This window comes from Crotalus tigris, unplaced genomic scaffold (assembly GCF_016545835.1).
Source record: "Crotalus tigris isolate CLP2741 ecotype Arizona unplaced genomic scaffold, ASM1654583v1 scf7180000017916.3911339, whole genome shotgun sequence".
Taxonomy (NCBI): Eukaryota; Metazoa; Chordata; class Lepidosauria; order Squamata; family Viperidae; genus Crotalus; species Crotalus tigris.
In genome coordinates this window covers 2035943-2058702 of record NW_024096718.1, presented here as the reverse complement: position 1 = coordinate 2058702, position 22760 = coordinate 2035943, and the positions used below count along the sequence as shown (strand labels likewise).

The 22760-nt window shown below is 37.8% G+C and overlaps 1 protein-coding gene across 1 annotated transcript in view; it reads left to right on the top strand.

The window, feature by feature from the left end:
* Positions 1–226: 226 nt before the first annotated feature.
* Positions 227–22760, top strand: part of TPH2 (tryptophan hydroxylase 2) — a 137993-nt gene continuing 115459 nt past the window's right edge. The window contains exons 1-5 of the mRNA XM_039344458.1: positions 227–1779; positions 9625–9777; positions 11181–11364; positions 11486–11586; positions 13855–13922. Of these exons, the coding sequence (XP_039200392.1) occupies positions 1675–1779; positions 9625–9777; positions 11181–11364; positions 11486–11586; positions 13855–13922 (611 nt within the window). The 5' untranslated portion in view covers positions 227–1674. The remainder of the gene's footprint in view (positions 1780–9624; positions 9778–11180; positions 11365–11485; positions 11587–13854; positions 13923–22760) is intronic.

Here is a 22760-nt window from a genome sequence, read left to right as displayed (position 1 = left end):
ATACCCCGTTTGGCAAATGGCAAGAAAGCAAGACCCAGCATCTCTAGGCTTTCATTTCCTGCTTACAGGAAATAATTTTTGGATTATCTTGCCCCTTTTGTTCTCTCATAGAACTTTGACTTTTACATTATCATGTTAATACAATTGCAGGATATATATTTTTTCTGTGCTGTCTGTTGGCATGATTCCAAAATGAACACAAAGCTAACATGGAATAATTCCCCCCCCCTTCTCTCTCTCTCTCTCTCTCTCTCTCTCTCTCTCTCTCTCTCACACACACACACACACACAATTTTCTTCATTCTTGCAACGTTCAACATGGCAGAAATGTGGAAAGCATAATTAGGATATTTATGCACATAGTGGGACTTCTGATTTTTTCTTTTTTACTTATCTTACATGACAATTTCATTATCAAAACAATGTTGAATGTGTCGTCATAAAAATAGTCAAACTGATTTGGTGTTGAAAACAACCGAATAATTGTAGCACAATAGCCCCAGTGATAATACTTATTTAAAAAATATATGACGTGTAAAGCCTGTCTACCTTAAGGTAGTCAGATAGAATCAGAAGAGACTCTTTAAGGAAGGTATTCCCATCATTTACAGTAGATGCAACCACATGCGTCCTGCTGCAATCAAATTAGCTCTTCAATAGATATAGGAGGGAGAATTTATAAGAACTGATCATTATAGTATATGTCCTGTACTGAATTGCTACTGAGTTCTAGAAACCTACATCTAAGTCTACTGAAATCATGTGCCAAAGTTCTTGGGAATTTAACCTCACCTGTATTTGGCTAAAGAACACATCCATGAGTCTAAGCAGAATTATGTAATTGGATTCTTATTTCCTGGGGTACAGTAGTTTTAACATAGTATTGGATAATACAACTATAATATTTAAATATTTGCAGACTCTCTACACTAGAATTTATGCACTAAGTAAAATTTATTTTTATATATGATACTTCACCAATAAGTAACGGAAGGATGCCTTTGGTCTAATGTCAGGTCTAATCTCAATTTTTTCCACAGTTGCCTCATTTCTATATTCAAAGTAGGTAAATGAGGAATGGTAAATCAATAAAACAACTTTATAATACTTTTAATCCTGTAATCACGCACTCATTTGATTATAGTATGAAGGCTTCTGACAATATTAAAACACCCCTGGGAAAAGTACCAAATTCTCTTCATTCTTTTAAAAAATGTAATATTTACTCAAGTGACATGTAAAATGCATTTCTTGTTAACTGAAATATCAGGCTGCCCATCTTACTTTGAGTAACCATCTTCGTAATGGAATGCCATGCAAGTGTTCAAATGGCTCTCTGTAAAGAACTGCTAAACGTTTTCTGAAGTCTGATAAAAGTATAGTACTTTTAAAAATAGTACAACTCAGAGGAAACAAAGTGCTAGTTGTTGTATGGGAAAACAAGAGGAGTCAAGAAAGAAAGGTGTTTCTCTGCTACTTTCATGTGATGATCTTCATCAGTCTTTCATCAGTTCTTCAAGAGGCGTATATAAACTCTTGCTGGGGGAGGTGAGAGGCAGTTGAAGCGTTTCTTGTTCAGCCTCAGAGTGCTGAACAGCTGGACAGCTCCCTGCGGGCAGCATTGCAAGCCTGTTTCCTTCTGCTCTGAACAGAGAAAACAGTACAGTTCCCACCATGCAGCCAGCAATGATGATGTTCTCCAGCAAATACTGGGCGCGACGGGGCCTTTCACTGGACTCAGCTGTGCCTCAAGAGTATCCATTACCCAGGAATGTAACTGTAAGTATCAAGCATTTAAAGATACCAAACCATTATCTTGTCAAATTGTTTCAGAAATGTTCAGGCATTTCCAGATGACTGTTCTTTGGGGCCTTTTTACTGAACAAATTTATTTCTTTGCTTGTTCAGAAAAAACTTATGCACCACCACTTTCTCTCTGCAGCACAACTGTCTCAGTACAAATTATCAAGTTTTTTTATAGAAGACATATTTTTTGAGACAAAACTTCAGTTGATTGTATCCTTCACTTTTGTGACGGATGTTCCTAACAGTGGAATTAATCCAATCTTTGTGTTGAAGACTTACTTTCTCTGCCTTGAATTTTTTTTAAGTGCATATATATATATATATATATATATATATATATATATATATATATACACACATACATACATACATACATACACACATACATACATACACACACACATACATACATACATACATATATTTGGATTAATAAGATTTTCTTCCAGGGAAAGCTGTGAATTTAACTATGATTAAAAATGATTGAATGCATTGCTGAAATCATGAAATACAGTGGATGGCAGTCATTATGGCTGTCATTTAAAACCAAAGCAGAAGGATATAATATTTCAAACTGTAAATACTATATACTATTACTACTATTACTACAACTAACATTAATAATCAGATATAAATAATGTTATATTTGGCCCTCTATTAAAAAGATAATAAAACTTCTTGAAAATGCAATCATACTTCTTTGGGCTTAGTTTTATACATAAAAGCAGACAAACAGAAGAAACAAAAAATGTACATTACTGTTAAAGACAGCATTTGTTACAATATGTTAAAATGTTTAACCTAAATAAATATTAAAATTCTACACATTTTACAATGATTTCTCAAATAATTTAAGATTAAGAAGCTGTATCTTGATGATGTTATTATCACAAAGTTATTTCTCTGAATGTGTTTATACTTACATCCATATCAATTTATACATATATCCATTTCTGTCTGTCTCCAGGATGGTCATGATGATGATAATGATGGTGATGATGTTTCCTAGAGCACTATTGGGGGCTGTTTTCAACTTAAAAATCCATAACTATATTGTGATTCTGATTATGTTTCTTTCTCAAACTGGCTGGCTGTATTGTAATATAATGGGCTTATATTTCTGCATATAACGCCTCATATTGTACACAACTATATGTGTCTTATCACATTCAATCTCTGATTGCAATTTGTTTGAGATATCCACCTTTTAGCTTCTCTCAGAAGGTACTTCATTTTCATAAAAACTACAAGTGCTACATCATTTTTTATTTGTGTTAAGACAGGCAATGTTTGAGACACTGTTCTTAGATTTTTTTTTACAAAAATCACTAAAAATACAATGTGTATTTGTAGCATTTTAGTAGGGTTTTTAAAATATTCTATACCTGTATCACTTAGTTGTGATGAGTTATTTTTTTAAGCCAAGTGTGGTTTTCTTAAGCCAAGTCTAACACATTAGTTCAATTGGTAATTTAACAGCAATTACTTTGTATAAAAAAACTTGTAAATGTATCTAAGAATACAGGTTGTTGTGAACAAACATCATATCTAAGTTGCATGTTTTACTAGGTAAGATCCATACTGCTAATTTCTATTGATCTTCGTGTTTTTTGGTGGGCAAAAGTAATTATCACAATTCTAAATGTTGTTTGAAATGTGGTAGGAAAAAATTAAACAAGAATTATATTTAGGAATAATCAAAATATGAACATAAATATTTTGGGAAGTTATCAGTGTAGATTAATTTGCTCCTCAAGCAAAATAAGTTACTGGTTATTTTTTATTTAATTGTAGCACAAATGGATAGACTTGGTAAATTGATGGAAGTTGGCCTGTTCACTTAGGAATCCTTCAAGTTACATGGATGATTTTTTTCCGTTTGGAGGATTATATGCAAACCATATGAGAATGGAAACATTTCATTTAGCTTCATACACAGCATAGCATCTGTTTGGGTGGCACAATTGGATACCATTTCTCAAATCCTTTTATTCATATAAAAAAAAACAAAAAAATTGGTTGTCATGACAACTTGCAAATCCTTTGCAGGTTATGTATATCAAACAAATATAATTTGGGGGATTGTTTATTATTTTTTCAGGGAATAGATTTTTTTAAGTTATAGTCAAAGACCTGAAAATCTCTATTTACTAACAATAAAATAGATTTTATTTAATCTTTAAATAAAGATCAAAATGCTTGCAAAATCCTAGAACTAAGATAAGAGTTCAGTTTGATAAACTCTACATGCAGTAAAAGAAATTTTTGCAACACTGACAGAGATTATATCATTTTGGTCAAATGACAATAAACTTAATCTGAGTGGCTGTAACAATCACAATCTATTCAAAGCATTTGCCACAGCTTATGTGTCCTTAAGAATGCTTTGCTTTATCTTTCATGCTAACCATACTTGAGCAACAATGAGGAATGGCTTTCAGTAGATTTTTAAAACTCCTTCCTACATTATCTGTCTCATATGATTAAGGGAATTCATTGGTGTTAATGGAAATAGCTCTAATGAATATCCTCATGTCAAAGGATACTAAATTCTTATCAACCAGAACTGAAGAATGCTAATTCAAGACATACTGCCTCTTCACATTGTTGATGCCCATTGAAATATATGGACATATATGGCTTGCGTCTTGGAAAAAAAATAGATATGAATGAGAAAAGAGATTGTATTGAAGAAATCAAGAAAGGAATGGTAGAAGGGAAGTTAAAGAAGAATATTGTCATGCACTTTACAAAGCAGCAAATCCAGATTTATTGGTCAGCGTTGTTGAAAAGGAGCCTATTAATTACAGACCCCTTAAAAAGGATATCTATATAATAATAATTTTTAGCAGAAAAAAAATAGATCTACACATGTTTAACTCTAACCCCAGTAAAAATATTCAGATGATGTGACAAAGATCTTAATATTCCCTGTGATAATCTATGAGAATGATAGTTGGATTTTAAAGAAGGCTGGATTTTAAACAAGGAGGATAGAAAGAGCACTGATACTTTTGAACTTTGGTGTTAAAGAAGACACATGAGAATACCATAGACAGCCAAGAAAACAAACAAAGAGTCATTAAACAAATCAATCCAGAGTTCAAATGATGAGGCTCAAGTAATCTTACTTTGACACATTATGTGAAGACCTAGCTGTCTGGAAAAGGCTCTAATGCTAGGAAAACTGGAAGGGAAGAAGAAAAAAAGGATGATCACCTGCAAGGTGAATGGATTCAATTACAGAATTGATGAGTGCAGCATGGAGAGAGATCATAAGGGAGAAAATCTATGGATTATTTGAAGTTACTTCAACAATCAATCAATCAACCAATTCTAATTTAGTTGCCTTTTTATCTATCCCACTTCAAATGAATGCATATTCATAATTCAAAATTAAGCTTCCCTAGAAAAGCACAAAGATAGGATGGCCTTAACCCTTCTCAAAATACTTTAGAAGTTGTTGTATCCTTATAGCAGAAGTATACAAATCAGTTTATTACAGCCATATGGCCAGAAACAGTAAAATATCAAATTGTAGGCTACTTACATACATATATAAAAATGCACTGAGCATCATCTAATGATGAATAAGAACACTTGTAATAAAATTAAGAAATTATTACAAAAGATCTAAAAATAATATTTTCAAATATATTTATCTTATTTATATTTCTGACAAATCCCCAGTGCTGCTGTGCAGAATCTAGCCACCTGCACAGTAATGACAACCTGTTTGTCCTTAAGCAGCCACTGGAGATAAGTAGTGTCAGAACGGCCAGGATACCTATCGATTATTGGGAGGATATGGTTTTTTCGAATATCTCCATAGAAAGAACATCAAAGGAGTATGTGTCCAACGGTCTCCACCTCTCCTGAGCCACAGGAGCAGAGTCTTTCAGTCAATGGTATCTTTTTATACTTGGCGTACAAGATGGCCGATGGGAGCACATGCGAGCGAAAATGCTTTCCCGTGGTTTGCTGACTCTAACTGGCTAAGATAACTAGCAGGAGTAGCAACATATCTAATAGGGTCTGGAGCCAGAAACAGTGGAGCTATCCCTAAGTCCATTTGCCTCTTGATGTCCTCTACCCTTTGTTGCAAGGTTTGTTTTGCTTGAGGCTGGAGAGAAGCCTAGTTTGGCAAGGTTGGACATGATGAGGAAATTTGTCTTGGTTGATTAATGGAGCAAGGCCTTGTGGAAAGAAATTAAGCTTTAGCCAAATATTTAAGGAAGCTATACAGATTCTTGCTTCGACTTTTATCAATCCTGTCTCCAGGCACAGAAGTGTATTTGAGACACAACGCTGCATCTGGAGAATTGCTCTAATAAACTTGGATTGAACTCTTCCCAATGGTGTGAAGCACAAAGCTGAGAATCCAAGCAAGAGAATCCTGTAGAGAAGCTATGCTAGTGACTTGGCCAGAAAGAGCTTAACTGTGACTGGAACATAGTGTCCTCCCTTTGTGTGTAAAAAATTGAGAATGGTGTTTGCTGATCTTTGGCCAGAGACAGCCGCATATTCTCCATGTGCTTTTCTTGAGCCAGTGGTATGGCTGACCACTCCTAGGTACTTAGGATGGTTACCTGCTCTATATTATGTCCATTAAGATACCATGAGTAGAGTTTTGGCCTTTTTGCAAAAGCCATAACATTAGTTTTCTTGTAATTTATGTCCAGTTTATCGCAATTGCAATACTGGATGAGGGCTCACAAGGCTCTTTTAAGGCCTATTGGTGTCCTGGAGAGGATCACAGAGTCATCTCCATAGAGCAGTAGGACGATGCTTCGGTCACCTATTTTTTGGGGGTGGTAGTTTGGTTTATTTATTTATATTGCAGAAGTATGCAAGCTTCGTTTTGCCAAGGGCCATATTAGAATACTAAATATTACAATACCTAGACTGGGAGTAACATTCCTCAAAGTGATAGGGGCAGAATAACAACTTTGATTTTAAGTAATCTATGCTTAAATTATATTTATCAAGTCAATGTTTTTTATGTATTTAATTTAAAAATTATATCATTCTTTCCCAGTAGAAAATTTGTGATAAACATGGAGGAGGCTCTGGAGACATCATCCACTGCTTTGTGGGTAGAACAAATTCTGAATGTCCAAGTTATATATCCTAATTAACCATGCGATTGGAAGTAAACAGCATGACTCTTTGTTAGATTTTTTGTTTGTTTGTTTGTTTTGTTTGTAGGGAGAGTTCCCCCTCCCCCCCAAAAAGATTGAAATCCTTGTATGTTTATTCAATCTTTGCAGTCATAAATAATGACTGATATGAACGATTAAAACAGGATAAGTTACCATTGGTCAACAATCCAAGATCCAGGTACTAGATGTATAATATTAATGTTCTGTAAGTTTCATTGATTCCCCATTTGGCTCCAGATTAAAATAAAGATACTTGTTCATGTCTTTAATAGCTTTGTAGATAATGGTTTCCTTATGCAGAAAAGAGTAGCTGCCCCCACATTCATTCATTCATTCATTCATACAACATCATAACATTGTTAGCGTCTGTGGTTATAGCCTGTATGTTTAATTTGTAGCGTGCCCATTGAATAGGTAATTATAAATATAATAAACACTATCTCTTATTATAATCAGTTTCATAATAACTAAGACTAAATATTCTCTTCTTTCCTCTCCCACCAATAATTTTAGTTCTTTGGGTGGATTATAAAGGTAAAAACATTAAAAATGCAAGAACTGTAAACAAGAAAAACATAAACATTTTCATAATATATTATGAAATATATAAATATATAAAGTATGAACATTTTGAATAAAAATCTACTTCTAAAAGCACATTAAAAAAAATCAGAAAAGTATATTTTGGCCATTTAAGTAAACACCATATTACCAACCTTGTTTCAATTCTTTTTCTCCAGCTAATAAATGTTGAATAAATTCTTATGATATCATTTGCTTAACTATTATTTATATCTGAGTATTCTAAATTCCTGCTAAAGGTGGGCAATGCTGAAAGGAAACTAAACCATTCAACCATGTGATGAAAGAATTCCTTAATTAAAGAAAGTTAATTGTTTTTTAATTAAAGTAGCATAAGGGCATTCAATGTTGATGAAAATTATGAACAACAATTTTTCATCGCTTTGAGATAAGGAATGTGTTGATTTTTTTCGAGGAATTATGTTTCTATGAGAAATTTCACTTTGAAGAATGTCTGTGGAGATTCTCAGTCATCCAGGTCATAGTTGTCTCAAAGGTGCTTTTTCAAAGGCAACTGGACTGTTTTTTTCCTAAGGAAGAAGAAGATATTTCATTTCTCATCCAAGAAGCTTCATCAATTCTGACAGGATTAGTTCTGACAGGATGGTGGTGGTGGTGGAAGGATGATATTTCTTTGCAGTTATCTAATCGTTAGCCCTCTCCCTGAGAACTCTTGAGGCCACTTGGGGGTTTATCTGTGCCCTCAGGGTCACCTGTATCAGAGTGCAAATGGGGGTGAAATCTTCTTGGAACTGCTGCAAGAGCTGCATTGTAGACAGGAGATAGGTGGTGTCGTATCCATCCCCCCTTGTTGAGAGAAGCTGCTCAGTGTTAACATTAATGGCCTCTCTTAACAGAGGTCATTTATGTTAACATTGGGCAGTGTCTTTCAACAGAAACCCCCCCAAGTGGCGTCAAGACTTCAAGAGAGTGCTAATGACCAGATGACTGCCAAAAAATCCTCCCACTCCCCTCCCATCCTGACACAACTAATCCTTTCATCGCCCCCACTATCCTGCCAGAACTGTTGAAGCTTCTTGGATGAGAAGTGAAACATCTTCTTCCTTAGGGAAAAATAGTCCAGTTGCCTTTTGAAAAAGCACCATTGAGTTCACTTTGAAGAATTGTTCTTCCAAGTTTTCATCCTATATAGAAAGATGCTTCAAGCCTGTTTTGCACTGAGCATGCAAGTATGAGTTGATATTTCAAAAACATGTACAACTAATCCTTGAGTTATGACTGTAATGGAGCCTGCCCATTATGATTCTAAGCTGTAATGGTCATAAAGTCAAGTCATAAAGTCTGTCAAGTGATTGACCCAATTTTATTTTTTTGTGGCAGCCAATAGCCACATTGAAGAAATCACCCTAACCAAGGACAATATTTTAAAAACAGTCCTTTCATTTTATTTATCAAAGCTTAGGAGGCTTTCTCTGTTCTTTCCCACAACCAATAAATGCTTTAAATTGTTGCTCAGAAAAACCATACATTTCAGCCTTCACCCAGCCCTATTGTAGATCCACTGGAATGAGAAATTCAGTTGCAAGCAAAAATTAACAAATCTTTCCAAGACAATAAAGAGAAAGTGCAAGTTATATTTTCTATCAATTGCTTCTTTTATAATTTGAAAATTATGCTCTTTGACTCTTTCTCTGATATTCAAAGGCACTTGTGATGGAAAAAGGATGTGATGTTCTGCCTGTGATTCATGTTTGAATTTATAATGTAGACTTCAGAATCCATAATTGTTTTCCAAAAACTTGGGAAGTTTTATTTTCAATAGGAAGCAGAACATTAGTTTTAAAAATAAAGAATAACCAAGATTATAACAGCTTTCATTCCACAGTGCTCTTTTGTTGATTTCTTTTAGAATAATGTTTCATATATGTTAGCAACCTATAATTGCTAACAACCAGTAAGGGCCCTAAACGTGCTTATTAAGAAAGAGAGAAAAAAAACCTAAGCAAAACTTCACTTTTGAAAGAACTATATAAATTCTAAGATCAAATAAAAGGAAAGGTTAATTATTGTTGAAGGGTACATGGAAATGCTTGTGATCTGTATTTCCTTTCAGCTAAACAAAACAAATTCTGGTAGAAGTGATGATAAAAAGGCTAATAAAGGTACAAGCAAGAATGAATCAACATCAGAAGGTGGTAAAACGGCTGTGGTGTTTTCTTTAAAAAATGAAGTTGGTGGCTTGGTAAAAGCTCTCAGACTTTTCCAGGTAAAAATTATATTACTATTTATTTTCATAATAATATATTGATTGAAAAATGTGCATCATTTTTGTATAAAAGATAATATGCATGTTATGTCTACTAAATTGCAAGACACTAGATTCACTTACCACATCACTGATCAGTAAGTTAGCTGAGTTCAGACATTGTGCTTGGCTATATCCATAATTTATTATCCAAAATGGCTTGATTTGCACAAGATGAACAATTAAAGTCAAGCAAACCACATTACAGCATAAAGTGAAGCTAATAATTTTATGGTATATTAACTGCTAATCAGAATCTTGCTTCTGACATGCTAGAAATAATTGTTTATTATTAGTTGGCTTAGTCTATACTTTCAGTTTTCTGAAATAATATATTTCAATCTTAATAATAATTTTGGAATTATTAATATCCTTGATACCTAGATTGGTAGCAATAGCTAGAAATATTTTCTGTTAGCTCCAACTCCAGCTAACAGACCTACTTAGAACATTCAGTCCTGTCTTCCTCCATTCTTGCTTTAGTTATACTTGTTTCAACTACTGCAATTTGCTTTATATCACATGAAGATAAATTTTAGAAGTTGGAATATTTTAAGATTAGCTCTTATGTATTTAACTTTATTGCCTAATTATTTATTTCTGCATTCAGTTTAAAAAACTGGCTTAATCAGTTTAAACAATCATTAGTACCCTGAAGTCTACATCAAATGCCATACCTAAATGTAAATTTCTCTGGAATAAATTCAAGAAATTCATAATTGCAATTTAGGGTTGCCAGTTCCACTATTTGATTTGCAAGGGCTGTTTTAAAAAAACATTAGGCTTTGACAAAGTTATAAATCTAGCCAGTGTTATGCATCTGAACTATCCTGCTATATATTGTAATGTTTTACTAAAGTAAAGTATTACTAAAGTATTTCAGTATTTAGATAATGAAAAGTAGTAAGTCTTGTGTTGATGGGGATTTCTATGCTGTGGAATTTTTGTTATGCATTTGGCCTTCTGCTTTGGGAAGGTTAATTTATAGATGACAGACCGATGCTAGTGTATCACCAAACTATTTCATTTTTTTTCCTATTATGCTTCTCATAAATTTGGTATGGAACTAATAGCATCTCTAGTATATATAAATGATGGTTTTATATGAAATTGCTATGGTAAATCAATATTAAATTTTAATTATCCTAAGGTATTCATAGTTTTTACCATGGAGGTTTATAATAAAAGAGTGAATACAATCATAATTTTATAGTAGTTTATTTCTGGCTAATGCACAAATAATTAATTTCTTTTAATGTAAATACCTGAATATCTATTCTAAACTACCACCTGTTAAGACCGAGGCATTTAATTACTGCTTTTCCATTTGCAGTAGGTTAACTCTTTTTTGCATCTATTTTCAGGAGAAGCATGTGAGTATGGTTCATATTGAATCCAGAAAATCGAAGCGAAGGAATTCAGAGGTAGAAATTTTTGTGGATTGCGACTGCACCAAGAAAGAATTCAATGAGCTCATTCAGCTGTTAAAGTATGAAACAAACATTGTGACTCTGAATCCCCCAGAAAACATCTGGACTGACGAGGAAGGCAAGACTATTGTTTTTTTTCCCCCTCATCTGTTTTCTCTCATTTTATTATGAAATCAGCCCAATTGTATGAAGATGCAGAGAAAGAATGTCTGATTCCGTTCCATCTCTGTTTTTTTCAGAGCTGGACTGTGTGCCTTGGTTTCCCCGGAAGATTGCTGAATTAGATAAATGTTCGCAGAGAGTTCTCATGTATGGCTCCGAACTGGATGCAGATCACCCTGTAAGTGTTTAGGGAAGATCCACAGAGACTGACCAAATAATCTATTAATAATATAGCAAATAATTTAAATGAATGAATGAAATGCATTATGTATCTTAAGCTATTTTGGTCCAATCTATTTCTTAAACACAGATCTCACATTTTAATTGGTCTTCAGATGTATTTCTGTTTTAGGAGCTGCTACCAGGAACATTCATATGTCAGATTTAGATTGTGGATTGCAGTTTCTGTTTCAGAAGTACACTGGAGAACTTTGAGAGGCAATTTTCATCTCTCTCCCTTGCAAACAATGCAAGAGTTATAGTTCAAATCATAGTGATATTTACGTACAGTGCTGTATGAGCTTTTAAAACATATAGATATTAAATTAACATTCCAGGGAGCGTGGGAGGCATGCTAATACTCCAGGAGATAATTATAAAGTAGAAATCATGGCATACTCCAGCAGGAATGCAGCTGGAACATAGGGTCCTTGTGTTTTTACCTCCTTATTTTTAATACAGTGGCCCCATTTCAGCCCATATATCACTGTCTGCAGCCCCACATAGTGCCTGAAACCATTGCATCCAAAATTTAAGGAAATTAACTTACTGATACCGTTTGTGTTGCTTTCATTCTTTCCTTTGCTCACTCCTCTCAGATTAAAGTCTTTTACTAAATCTTGTAACTCCTAAATCATTCAATAGTAGAGATATAATGCTGTATATTATGTAAAGCACACAGGAACTTACTCTGCAACTATCACTATCCCTACCCTCATTCCCTTTTCTTCATGGAATTATGCTAGAGGTGAGAGTAGTTTCATTCCAGTACTGGGTATTTCACACATAGGCATTTAGTAGTATTTTGGAAATTTGAGGAAGGTGTGTCATATTTTCTCTGGGAACTTCTCCTGCTATCACAATCATCCAGATCACGGTTGTCCAAAGGTGCTTTTTCCAAATGGCAAGTAGACTTTCTTTGCTTTTTCCCCTTGAAAATGTTTCACTTCTCATCCAAGAAGTTTCTTTAGTTCTTAGTTTTTAGAACTGAAGAAGCTTCTTGGATGAGAAGTGAAATGTTTTCAAAGAAAAAACCAAGAATGTCCAGTTGCCTTTTTTGGAAAAAGTAATGGGAATTTGTGCCCATGACCGATTAGTTCCTTCAGGGAATGTTGGGATGTTCTATGCAGTAAGACTACAATACTTTGGATTTTGTTATCCCAAAGGTGTTTTTCGGAAGGCAACTGGGCTTCCTTGAAGACCAATCAGATATTTAATGCTCTGGAACCCAAGCTCAATGGTTTATACACCTCAGCATTGTTTTTTGAGGATAAGACCTCTAAAAGGCTTGGCCTTTTTTTTAATGAAATAAAGTAAGATGCAAGGGGCTTCAAGATTGTCTTATGATCCAAAGAAAGTTAAAGTCCACTTGATTATTTCCAATCAGTAAATAGATGAAAGATATCAGGTTCTACATTCCTTTGTTCCATCTCCACCCAATGTCTATGGAGATTCTCATTATCCAGGTCATGGTTGTCCCAAAGATGCTTTTCCAAATGGCAACTGCACTTTCTTGGGGGGGGGGGGAGGCTCTTCCTTGAAAATGTTTCACTTCTCATCCAAGAAGCTTTTTCATTTCTTTGTTTTTAGAACTGAAGAGGCTTCCTGGATGAGAAGCAAAATGTTTTCAGGAAAAAAAAACTGAAAACAGAAAATCCAACTGCCCTTTGGAAAAGCAAGTTTGGGATATTTTCACCCAAAATCCATGGGAGACAGAATAGGCAAAGATAGTAGCAGGTTTTGCTCCAGTTCCACCTGCGACAGGATGATCTTTTAGTATTTGTGAGAGGATTTGAGGCTGAGACCGGTAGAGGAAAGATTCCTTCAATAAAAGCCCTATTAGTTAATTATTAATGTTGCTTATTTTGATTTTGTCAATTTACTCAGATATGATTCTAAGAGGTCTTGGTAAGATTTGAAGGTTGAAAGACAAGTTAATTCTAACAATAAGTAAATAATACAATGAGAAAAAAGCTCTACTTAATGGATACTTGTAATTGTAGATATAGAAAAGATGGAGCAGATTTTGGAAGATAAATCTTAAACATAGCTAAAAGGCTTCAATTTGGAAAACATTTTTACTTCTTGGATATAGGTAAACTGCTGTTAGCTCTGAAGGTAGTATGAATGAGAATGTTCATAAGTATTTAAAACTTGGATGATTTATTTAACCCACTTTTCTATCACTGCCTCTTTGGTATAAATTAATTATTTTTATTTGCTTCAGGGATTTAAGGACAATGTTTACCGACAGAGAAGAAAATATTTTGTAGATGTTGCCATGAGTTATAAATAGTGAGTACTCAATATTTTTAAACTTTCAATTTTAAAGTCTTTCTCCTCAAATACAAGAAAGATATGCAGCCCTCTTTTTCTTGAATATAAAATTTGAAATAGGCAGATGGTGATCATTAAGCTGTAACTATTTATATTACCAAACTGGCATGAGGAACACAAAGTGAAGTTTACTTGGATTGAGTTTTGGAACACATCAGTATTAGTCCATCCAACTTTGTTTTGGTTCCATAAATTGGCCATTTTTTTCTAGCCCAAATTGGATTGAAATTAGGATTTCTGCATGCAAAATGTAAGTACTATCTCTGAGTTCTGGAACTACAGTTCTTTTCCATTGTGCTTCTGGCCATGACAGCATGCATTTACGGCAATGGCTCAAGAAACTGGACAGCTGGGTTGCATTGAACTGAAATAGTTATTCATGATATGAGTAACAGTAGACCAATTGACTTGATCATTATATCTAAGGATTAAAAGAGATAGAGGTATCTGGAGCAAATGCAGCTTTCATTAGAATGCTGATGCAGGTAATCCTTCTTCAGTGACTGTCTTATTCAGTAGCCATTCAAAATCACAATGAAAAATACCTTTGTGGCCAGTTGCCAGCCAATTGTGGTCACTAAATAAGGACTACCTGAACATGTGTTATGATGTCATAATGCAAGGAGCCAAATTTGTATTATGATATGGTGATACATGCTTTGTCACTTGCCCTCTGTGCCTCCTCAGAGATGCCTATAAAAGGGGACTCTGATTCTTTGTTCAACAGATAGAAAAGTTGTAATGGGTGGATTGGCATTCTCCAGGGAGAGTTTAGCTGCATATGAAGGTTCATGTCTGCTAGTCATCCCTTTTCTGAACAGAGCAGAGCACTAGCTATTGAGAGAGGGTGGACTGCCTCTTGCTTTTCCTTATATGAGTAGATGAATTAATTAATTAATTTTTCTCTTTGATATAGCTGTCCACCTCACACATGGGGCTCATTTGCTTGGTAGTAAGGGATGTTGCCTGTTCTTTGGGTGCTTGAGTCCCAAGAAAAATAGCTATAATTGTGCTTTACCCAGTTTGGATTTCTTGCAGACCTATAGACATTAACTATTAAGTTCCCCAACTACTATGGCAATTGCTGAAAACAGTTCTGTGTCAGAAAACATTCTGGAAATTGAAGCATAGTCTTGAAAAGGGTTGGATTGGGGAGACTGACTATATGTTTTGAGAAGACAGATCTTGTCAAGCATTTCTTTACATTTATGGTCTCCCAAAGGCTTTTTCTTCATGCCATATGCTCTGCCATCAGATTGATGGGCTCCTAGGAAAGGATTTATATAAGATGTGCTTGCTTGCTTCCTTATTTAATTACATATATTTCCTATAATAATTTCCCCACTAGCAACATACAGCAGTTTCTAGAGTCATCCAACCTTTTCTTGTGCCAAAACAGCAGTAATGAAGACAGGCACTATATCATATCAATAATGGCTAGGCGGATGGTATGAAAATACTATAAGTCATCAGTGAGGAAATGGTATGCATTTATATACATTGCCTAGTAGCAATAAATGACTAAAAAAACCCCAAAAAGCAAAATATAATATTAAAAAAGAATGATCATAAAACTCTAAATGGCAGCATGGAATTGCAGTAAGGAGAGAAAAATAAAACACAGGAAAACATAAACCTTGGGAATGTTTTCAGGGAATTTATCTAAGGCTATGGATATGTCAGTGGTGGTGAATCTGTGGCATGGGTGCCAGAGGTGGCACTCGGAGCCCTCTCTGTGGGCACACGTGCCATTGCCCCAGCCTCGCCTTCCCCCATGACCCCCTCCTCTCCAGCAGCCCCCTGAAGGAGAGTTGCCCCTGAGTGTGGCCCATGCAGAGTAGCGCAGCCAAGGACATGGCAGCCAGGCAGCGTAGACAACACTCTGCCCTCACACCCCATCATGCACAATTGATGCTGCAGGGCACGGGCATAGGGCGTGACCGCCATAGCACTGCTGGGCTGCCTGGCGATCTGCAGCGGGCCCTGGAGGCGGTGAGTGGCCCTGCAGGCAGGCGTGGTGGAGGATGGGGGGTAGAGCGGGGGCGGGGCAGGGGGTGGAGCGGGAATGGGGCCAGTTTTGGGGCACTCGGTCTCTAAAAGGTTCGCCATCACTGGGATATGTTGTGATTGGCTGCATAGTTATCAGATAGATATTCCACCCATCACAATGCTATGAGTGGAACAGGAGAAATTGGGAGCACTGTTTTAATTGGTATATTTTAACATGTGTCATGTGCAAATTAAGCTGTCATAAGTGTCACAGACAGCTCTGAAGAAATGGAGGATTGAGACCAGGAATTGCTAAACTTTTGATTTTTTAGACACCCTGATATATCACTATCCAAATGTCTGTTAAACCAGTGGTTCTTAATCTTTTTGAACGAATTGGCCCCTTGAGCCAATGAGGAAGTTGTCATCGCCCCCCTCCCCCAACATAACCTCTCAATCACAGCATAGGAAATAATTCTTCAATTTATGAAAACACTTTTTTTGTTTTCTTTAAAATTATCATCAGGACATATGATGCAAATAATTTATTTCCAGTCTTTTTCCCATATCTCAACTGTGTGAAAAATTTTGGTGCCACCCGTCACTTTATTCCCAAACTTCGTGATACATGTATTTCATTATTATCTTATTTATTCAAGACACTTAAATGTAATGACCACTGAAAACAAAATTCAATTGCAAGAAAGTGAAATGCCCGAAAAGAAAAACAGTAACATTTAATGATTGAATTACAAGTGAGATTTAAGACGCAAAAAGAAATATAAAAAGGGCATAAGAACAAACCGCAATGCAGGAACTAAGAATTTCAAGACGAAAACTCTGAAACTAAATTAAGATTCGAGGAAAGTATATATAGTCACACACACTGTATAAAGAATTAAAAAGACACAAAGAAAATATAATATCGAACTGGAGTGCACACTAAAAAAGTACAATACAAAGAGACACACAAAACAACATGCGATGTTTTGAAAGAAGTGCTCCCCCCTCCATCACTGCCCATTCTGGCCAATGGCATGCCACTGTATGGGTAGAGCAGGGGTAAGCAACCCCAAACACTCAAAGAGCCACCATTTCCCACCGAAAACAAAACACTGGGAGCCGCAAAACCCTTTTGACATCTAAAATGAAGATAACACTGCATATATCCTTTTTTACCTTTATTATATATATATATCTTCAGTGTTATCTTCATTTTAGATATCAAAAGGGTCTCTCTCTCTCTTTCTCTTTCTCTCCCCCTCCCTCCCTCTCTCTCCCTCTTTCTGCCCTTGGTCTGCCAGTCCTCTTCCTCCACTCACTGTGTGTGTGTGTGTGTGTGTGTGTGTGTGTGAGAGAGAGAGAGAGAGAGAGAGAGAGAGGCACTTGCACTTCCTCTCTCTCTCTTTCCTCTCTCTTTTTCTCTTTCCTCTCCCTCCCTCCCCCCTTCTTTCTCCAGGTGGAGAGAGAGAGAGAGAGAGAGAGAGAGAGAGAGAGAGAGAGAGAGAGAATGAAAGTCAGAGGGCACTGGAGGGGCAGGGAGGGGGGCAGGAGGCAGCAGAAGACTCCCTGTCACCACTGGAGGCACCCAGCTCCACTGCCTGCCAGGCCTCTGGGGACGTCCTGGCTCACGGTCACATTGGCAGGCCATCCCACTTGCCGCTGGCATCCCTGAGCTCAAGTCGGGGCCACAGGGCATCTGAAGAATGCCCTGTCTATCGGCTGCATTGCTAAGCCTCCCCTCACGCCGCTGGCATCCCCAGGCTTATGTCACAAGGCATCCATGAAATGCCCCCATCATCTGCATTGCCAAACCTTTTCCCGCACTGCTGGTGTCCTCAGTCGGAACCAGGGCAATGATCCACCTCCTGCCAGGACCAACGCTGAAGCCTCCCGTGCTGCCGGTAGGTCCGTCATGCTGGAGGAGCTGGGGCCACTCTGCACTGCGCGGTGCTCCCGGTGATCCATGACCCACCAGCATTGCCCAGGGAGTGATGCCCCTGCTGGCCACTGCCCCAGCTGGAAGGAGGAAGAAGGGAGGAGGAGGAGGGAAAGGAAGCCGGCGCTGGGCCCCAGAAGGAGGTGCTCCCATGGGTATGGCCAGGACTCTTCTGCTGCTGGTTGAAAAATGTCTCCTCCTCCCTTTCTCTCTCCCCCATCTTCTGCTCACCTCACATTCTTCGCCAACAAAGCAGCCGGGATTCCAGCGCGCCTTCCCGGCCAGCTGGACCAACAGTCCTACGGCTGGGGATTGCAGGGGCTGCTCTCCCTTGGGGCCGTGGCTTGCAGGAAAGCTGGCCTGCTCAGCTGAGGCTCTGGCATGCTGCTTCCATCGGGGATCTCAGGGCTTCCCTGTGTGGTTCCCCGGCCACGCGCACCTCAGATGGGGCCAGCCAGGGAAAGGGACTTCCTGGCTGCGCTTCTCCCAAGGGGCGGGGCACCCGGGTGCAGGGCCAATCAGGAGCCCTGCGAGGGGGTAAATGAGAGAGAGAGAGAGAGAGAGAGAGAGAGAGAGAGAGAGAGAGGGAAGCACAAGTGCCTCTATCTGTCTCTGTCTCTCTCTGCAAATAGTGGAGGAAGCTCGGAGCTGCAAGGGAAGGTTTAAAAGTGTCCCCAAAACTTCTCACTCCATCGCCCCCATATCACCCCCTTTTCATTCCATCGCCCCCCTGAAAAATGAAATCGCCCCCGGGGGGGGGGCGATATCACCCAGGTTAAGAACCACTGTGTTAAACCATTTGCCATTTGGGGCATGCTTAAGAGTACTCTCTATGCTGGACTTCTTTGCAATGATTTAGCAGTGATATTCTTACTGCCCCACCCAGTTCTGATCTTTCTGTCATGTACTGATTACTCTTCCACTGCATATGTGTTGATCTTCATAACACCTTCCTTCCCTCCTTCCTGTTACTCCATTCCTTGATCTTTCTACTACTTATCTGTCAACTTTTGAAATATTTTTCCATCTCTCTCTCATCAGACTGCCAAGCCACCATCTTTATTCACAATCCGTTTATGTAATATAATATATTGATTAAAAAAGTATCAACTGCCCATGATCCATCATGCACACATATTTTGGAAGCATGGTTTACATTATAAGCTCTTTTCTGGCCCTATTGCGGGCCTTGTTTTGGATTCAAATGGGGAAATGTAGCCTTCTATTTCAGTGATGTATTCCCAATACTAAGTCTGTATTAGGTAAGCAGACCCAATTAAGGTCTGAGCTGACATAGTGATCTTACCCCAGTCTCCATTTTCAATATATACTGAGCTTCAACTATATTCAGTCAATGAAATTTAGGCCAAATTTTAAAGAGCTGCAATAAAATTAAACTCAGTATGGGATTATTTATTTGCAGTGCAATGTATGTAAATTTACTCCCAGGTCAATCCATCTGAGTTCAATTTGGCCTTCTCTCACCAAAGAAAGTATGTATAGTAGGCTTTCCAACTTAATCTATATGCAATAATATCAATTCCTTAATATCTTTAGTATGTATGGAGCTTTTTCTCATAAAAATCTGTAATTCGTATGTGTCATTTATTCATTCATTCTTTCGTTCATGGTAGACCAGGCCCACGGATTGAATTCATTATTATTCCCAGGAGCTGGTAAATTCTAGCACAACTTACGAATACCTGCTGTTTTGCAATTTTCTTGTCAAGTTTTCAAGTCAGCTTAATTCCAATTGTGTTCTCATTTTACTTGTAATGGGCCAAACTTCATACTTCAGAGCAGGCAGACTCTAATTCTATGTACTCTTCAATTTGATGGTTCCTTTTTCAATTTTGAATCCTTTCTTTCCTTCTCCAACTCCTTTGTGGGTTCAGTTTACTCCTGAATATTATAAGCAAAGAAATGGAAAGGGAAAAATATTTCTTTTTGTCGCAGACAAGAAAAGAGCATGCCCAAAAGCTCATAAAATATTTATTTTATAAACATATATCAAATGAATAAAGATGAACAAAAGAAAAGGAAGGAAATTTGTATTTTACAAACAGAGCTGATCTTCCCTCTATATAAACTACCACTGCCTTATTAGCATTTAATAAGGATCTCCTAAATACAGTACTTTAGTGCATAAACTCCTGGATTTGGTTTAGGAACACTGAACTAGTTTCAGGCTGGGCTGACCTATTTTTTTTTCTTCTGATTACCTGTTCTTCCAGTTTTTCTACATTTAATGTAAGAAAATAGGAAATGTTTAAATATGTGTACAATTTGGCTTGTTTAACACATGCTAATGTGCAGTGATGCCCCCCCCATCCCCGGACAGATGATTAGCACTACTCATACTGTTTTTCTCATACTGTTTTTTAAAGTTTACTTTAACTCTTTCCACCAGGACACTATTTTCTTCTGAGTGATTACTCTTACAGCACTGTACATTACTATGATCTGCTGTGAGGTTTTTTTAAATTATTCTATTGTTCCTGTGTTCTCTCCTCACCTACACGTTACCCTGTGTGTAGTTTGACAAGAAGTGAAAAACCCTCCTATCTTTTAACAAGCCAGACCATGAATCTTGATACTTTATTAAAGAACAGAATAAAGTGAAACAGCAATGCTGAATATGGGCTACAGATTTTGTCTTCAGAAGAACATGTGTCACAAACTAAATTGGATTCTTCTAGATGTTTCTGTTACTTCAGAACATTACAAAATGGAGTCTGGCTTCTCAGGATATAAGAGTAGTCAGTAGGATGAAAAGTGCTACCAAAACCAAAGTTCTAAACAGTGAAAGGTTTGACCCTGGCCACTAGATGGGGCTCAACACATGCCAGAGAACAACAGTATATACATAACTCTATGTCGGAAGCACGATATCCTGCATCTGTGATATGTTGTGCAGCATCTGTTTTAATGAAGAATCTATATACACCTTAAAACTAAATGCACGGTTAGTTAGCTTTCTAACGGAACTAAAATGGATTGTGACTAAACATATATGGGAAACATTGAATATAGACGAATATGTCTTTGGGAGCTAAAATTAATTTTAATAATCTCAGAGGAATGATCAATATCATTTCATAAAAGGAGAAGCTAATGGGAAAAGGAACTAAAGAAGCAGGAATACATAATGAAGGAAATGTAATTATAAATAATTCCAAGGAAGAAGAAAAATATCAGCAGAAGAAGCCAATATGCCTGCACAAAAAGCTTAGTGAAGATCTGAAATCCAAAGAGAACAAAAATATCAGAGAGGCAAGTACTTCACCAAGGAGGAATGCAAACATGAAACAGGAAAGCTCATAATTAGATGGTGAAGCAAGTGAAGAAAAAGGGACTTATTTAGCTATGATCAAATAGCAAAATGACAACAAAGAAAAGGCAAAGCTATTCATCACTCATTGTGGCGTAGTATACTGTAATACAGGTTGTTCAACCAGCTAACTGGGGAGGGAAGGATGAAGGGGCAGACTGAAGCTTGAAATTGAAAGAAAGATGGTCAAAAGGTATATGTTGCATGTAGGGCCAAATGGATTGTGTTGAGTCCTCGAGTCGACGACGAAAGAAGAGCACGCATTCTGTTGATTCTAACAGCTTTTATTCTCAGCAACTCTCTTCGACACAACTCAGAGGCTCTCAGGCCTCTCTGCCTCCTTTAATAGAATCCCCGGGCAAAAAGGTAACAAACTGGTGCGCTTCTGCGCCTTGCGTATGAGCGCAGGCCGGCACCACTCAGTCTGGTCCCGGGCAGCTTGCAACAGCCCGGGACCATTGCAATGTCCCGAGCCTGCTTTTGCAGGCTCAGGGCACAACACCCCTCCCCCCCGGATGAAACTTATTAAACTATATGGATAGATATACGCAACCTCAACATGAGCATGGTGTGCTATCCAATGGAACCTGCACATCTGTTGCAGCTACTTAGTAGCCACACTATAGCATGGTACCATGCTATTGTTTTGGAATTAAGTGCCCAATACCCACACCTTCAAGTTCCCCAACAACAGCAGGTACCCTCTTCACCTCCCTTGCTTTGACAGCAATGTTACAAAATCTTCCAGGTATTTGGGAGATCTTTTAACTCTCTGTGACCTCCTCAGATTTTGAGAACTCCCTAAATCATCTGTGCAGAGATTGTAGTGGAGTTGCCCCCTCTTTTAAACCCTGGTGGTCCCCGTGAACTGGGTTCTGTTGCCTGGTTTGCTTGCTTGCCCACCGGGCTCGTCAGACCAGGACTTTGCTACCCACTGTACCTGGTTGATCTGCCTAACTGCAGGCTCTCGGGCCCCACTATGTGCCTGCCAGTATTTGGCGTTTCTGTGGTACTCTCCAAGTCCACAAAGGACCTATCAAGGGAATGCATCCCTTCACTCCCAAGCCCCGTAATGGGATTATCTGGGGTGTCTGTAGTGCCCCAGTACTCGGTTGTCCCCCATTTTATGCCGGAGGTACCAGAATCAGGATTTGCCTCTCTGACTACCTCCCTGTGTATAGACTTCCTTTTGGAAGCAGTAGCAGCACTGGGCCAGCTTACTTGTTTGTATGCCAGTTCTCTTGTGTTATTTGGGTTGTTTGGATGCTCCCGGTTATTCTCCCTGCTTGGAGTGCTGAATTGGGGTTGTGAATAATGAGTATGCCCCCTGGGTGACTCCCTGGCTGGAGTAAGCACTGGTGCCTGTATTGTTTCTTGTTCCCCTGAATTCCTGTTAGGGATACTTGTTGAACCTTGGAACAGGCCTTCTTCAGCCTCTCCGGTTGCTGCCAACACTCTTCCCTTTGCCCACAGTGGTGCCCCTCCCCCCCAGAGAAAACCCAGGAGTTGCAGAGGGTGAGTCCAGTCTCGTACGTAG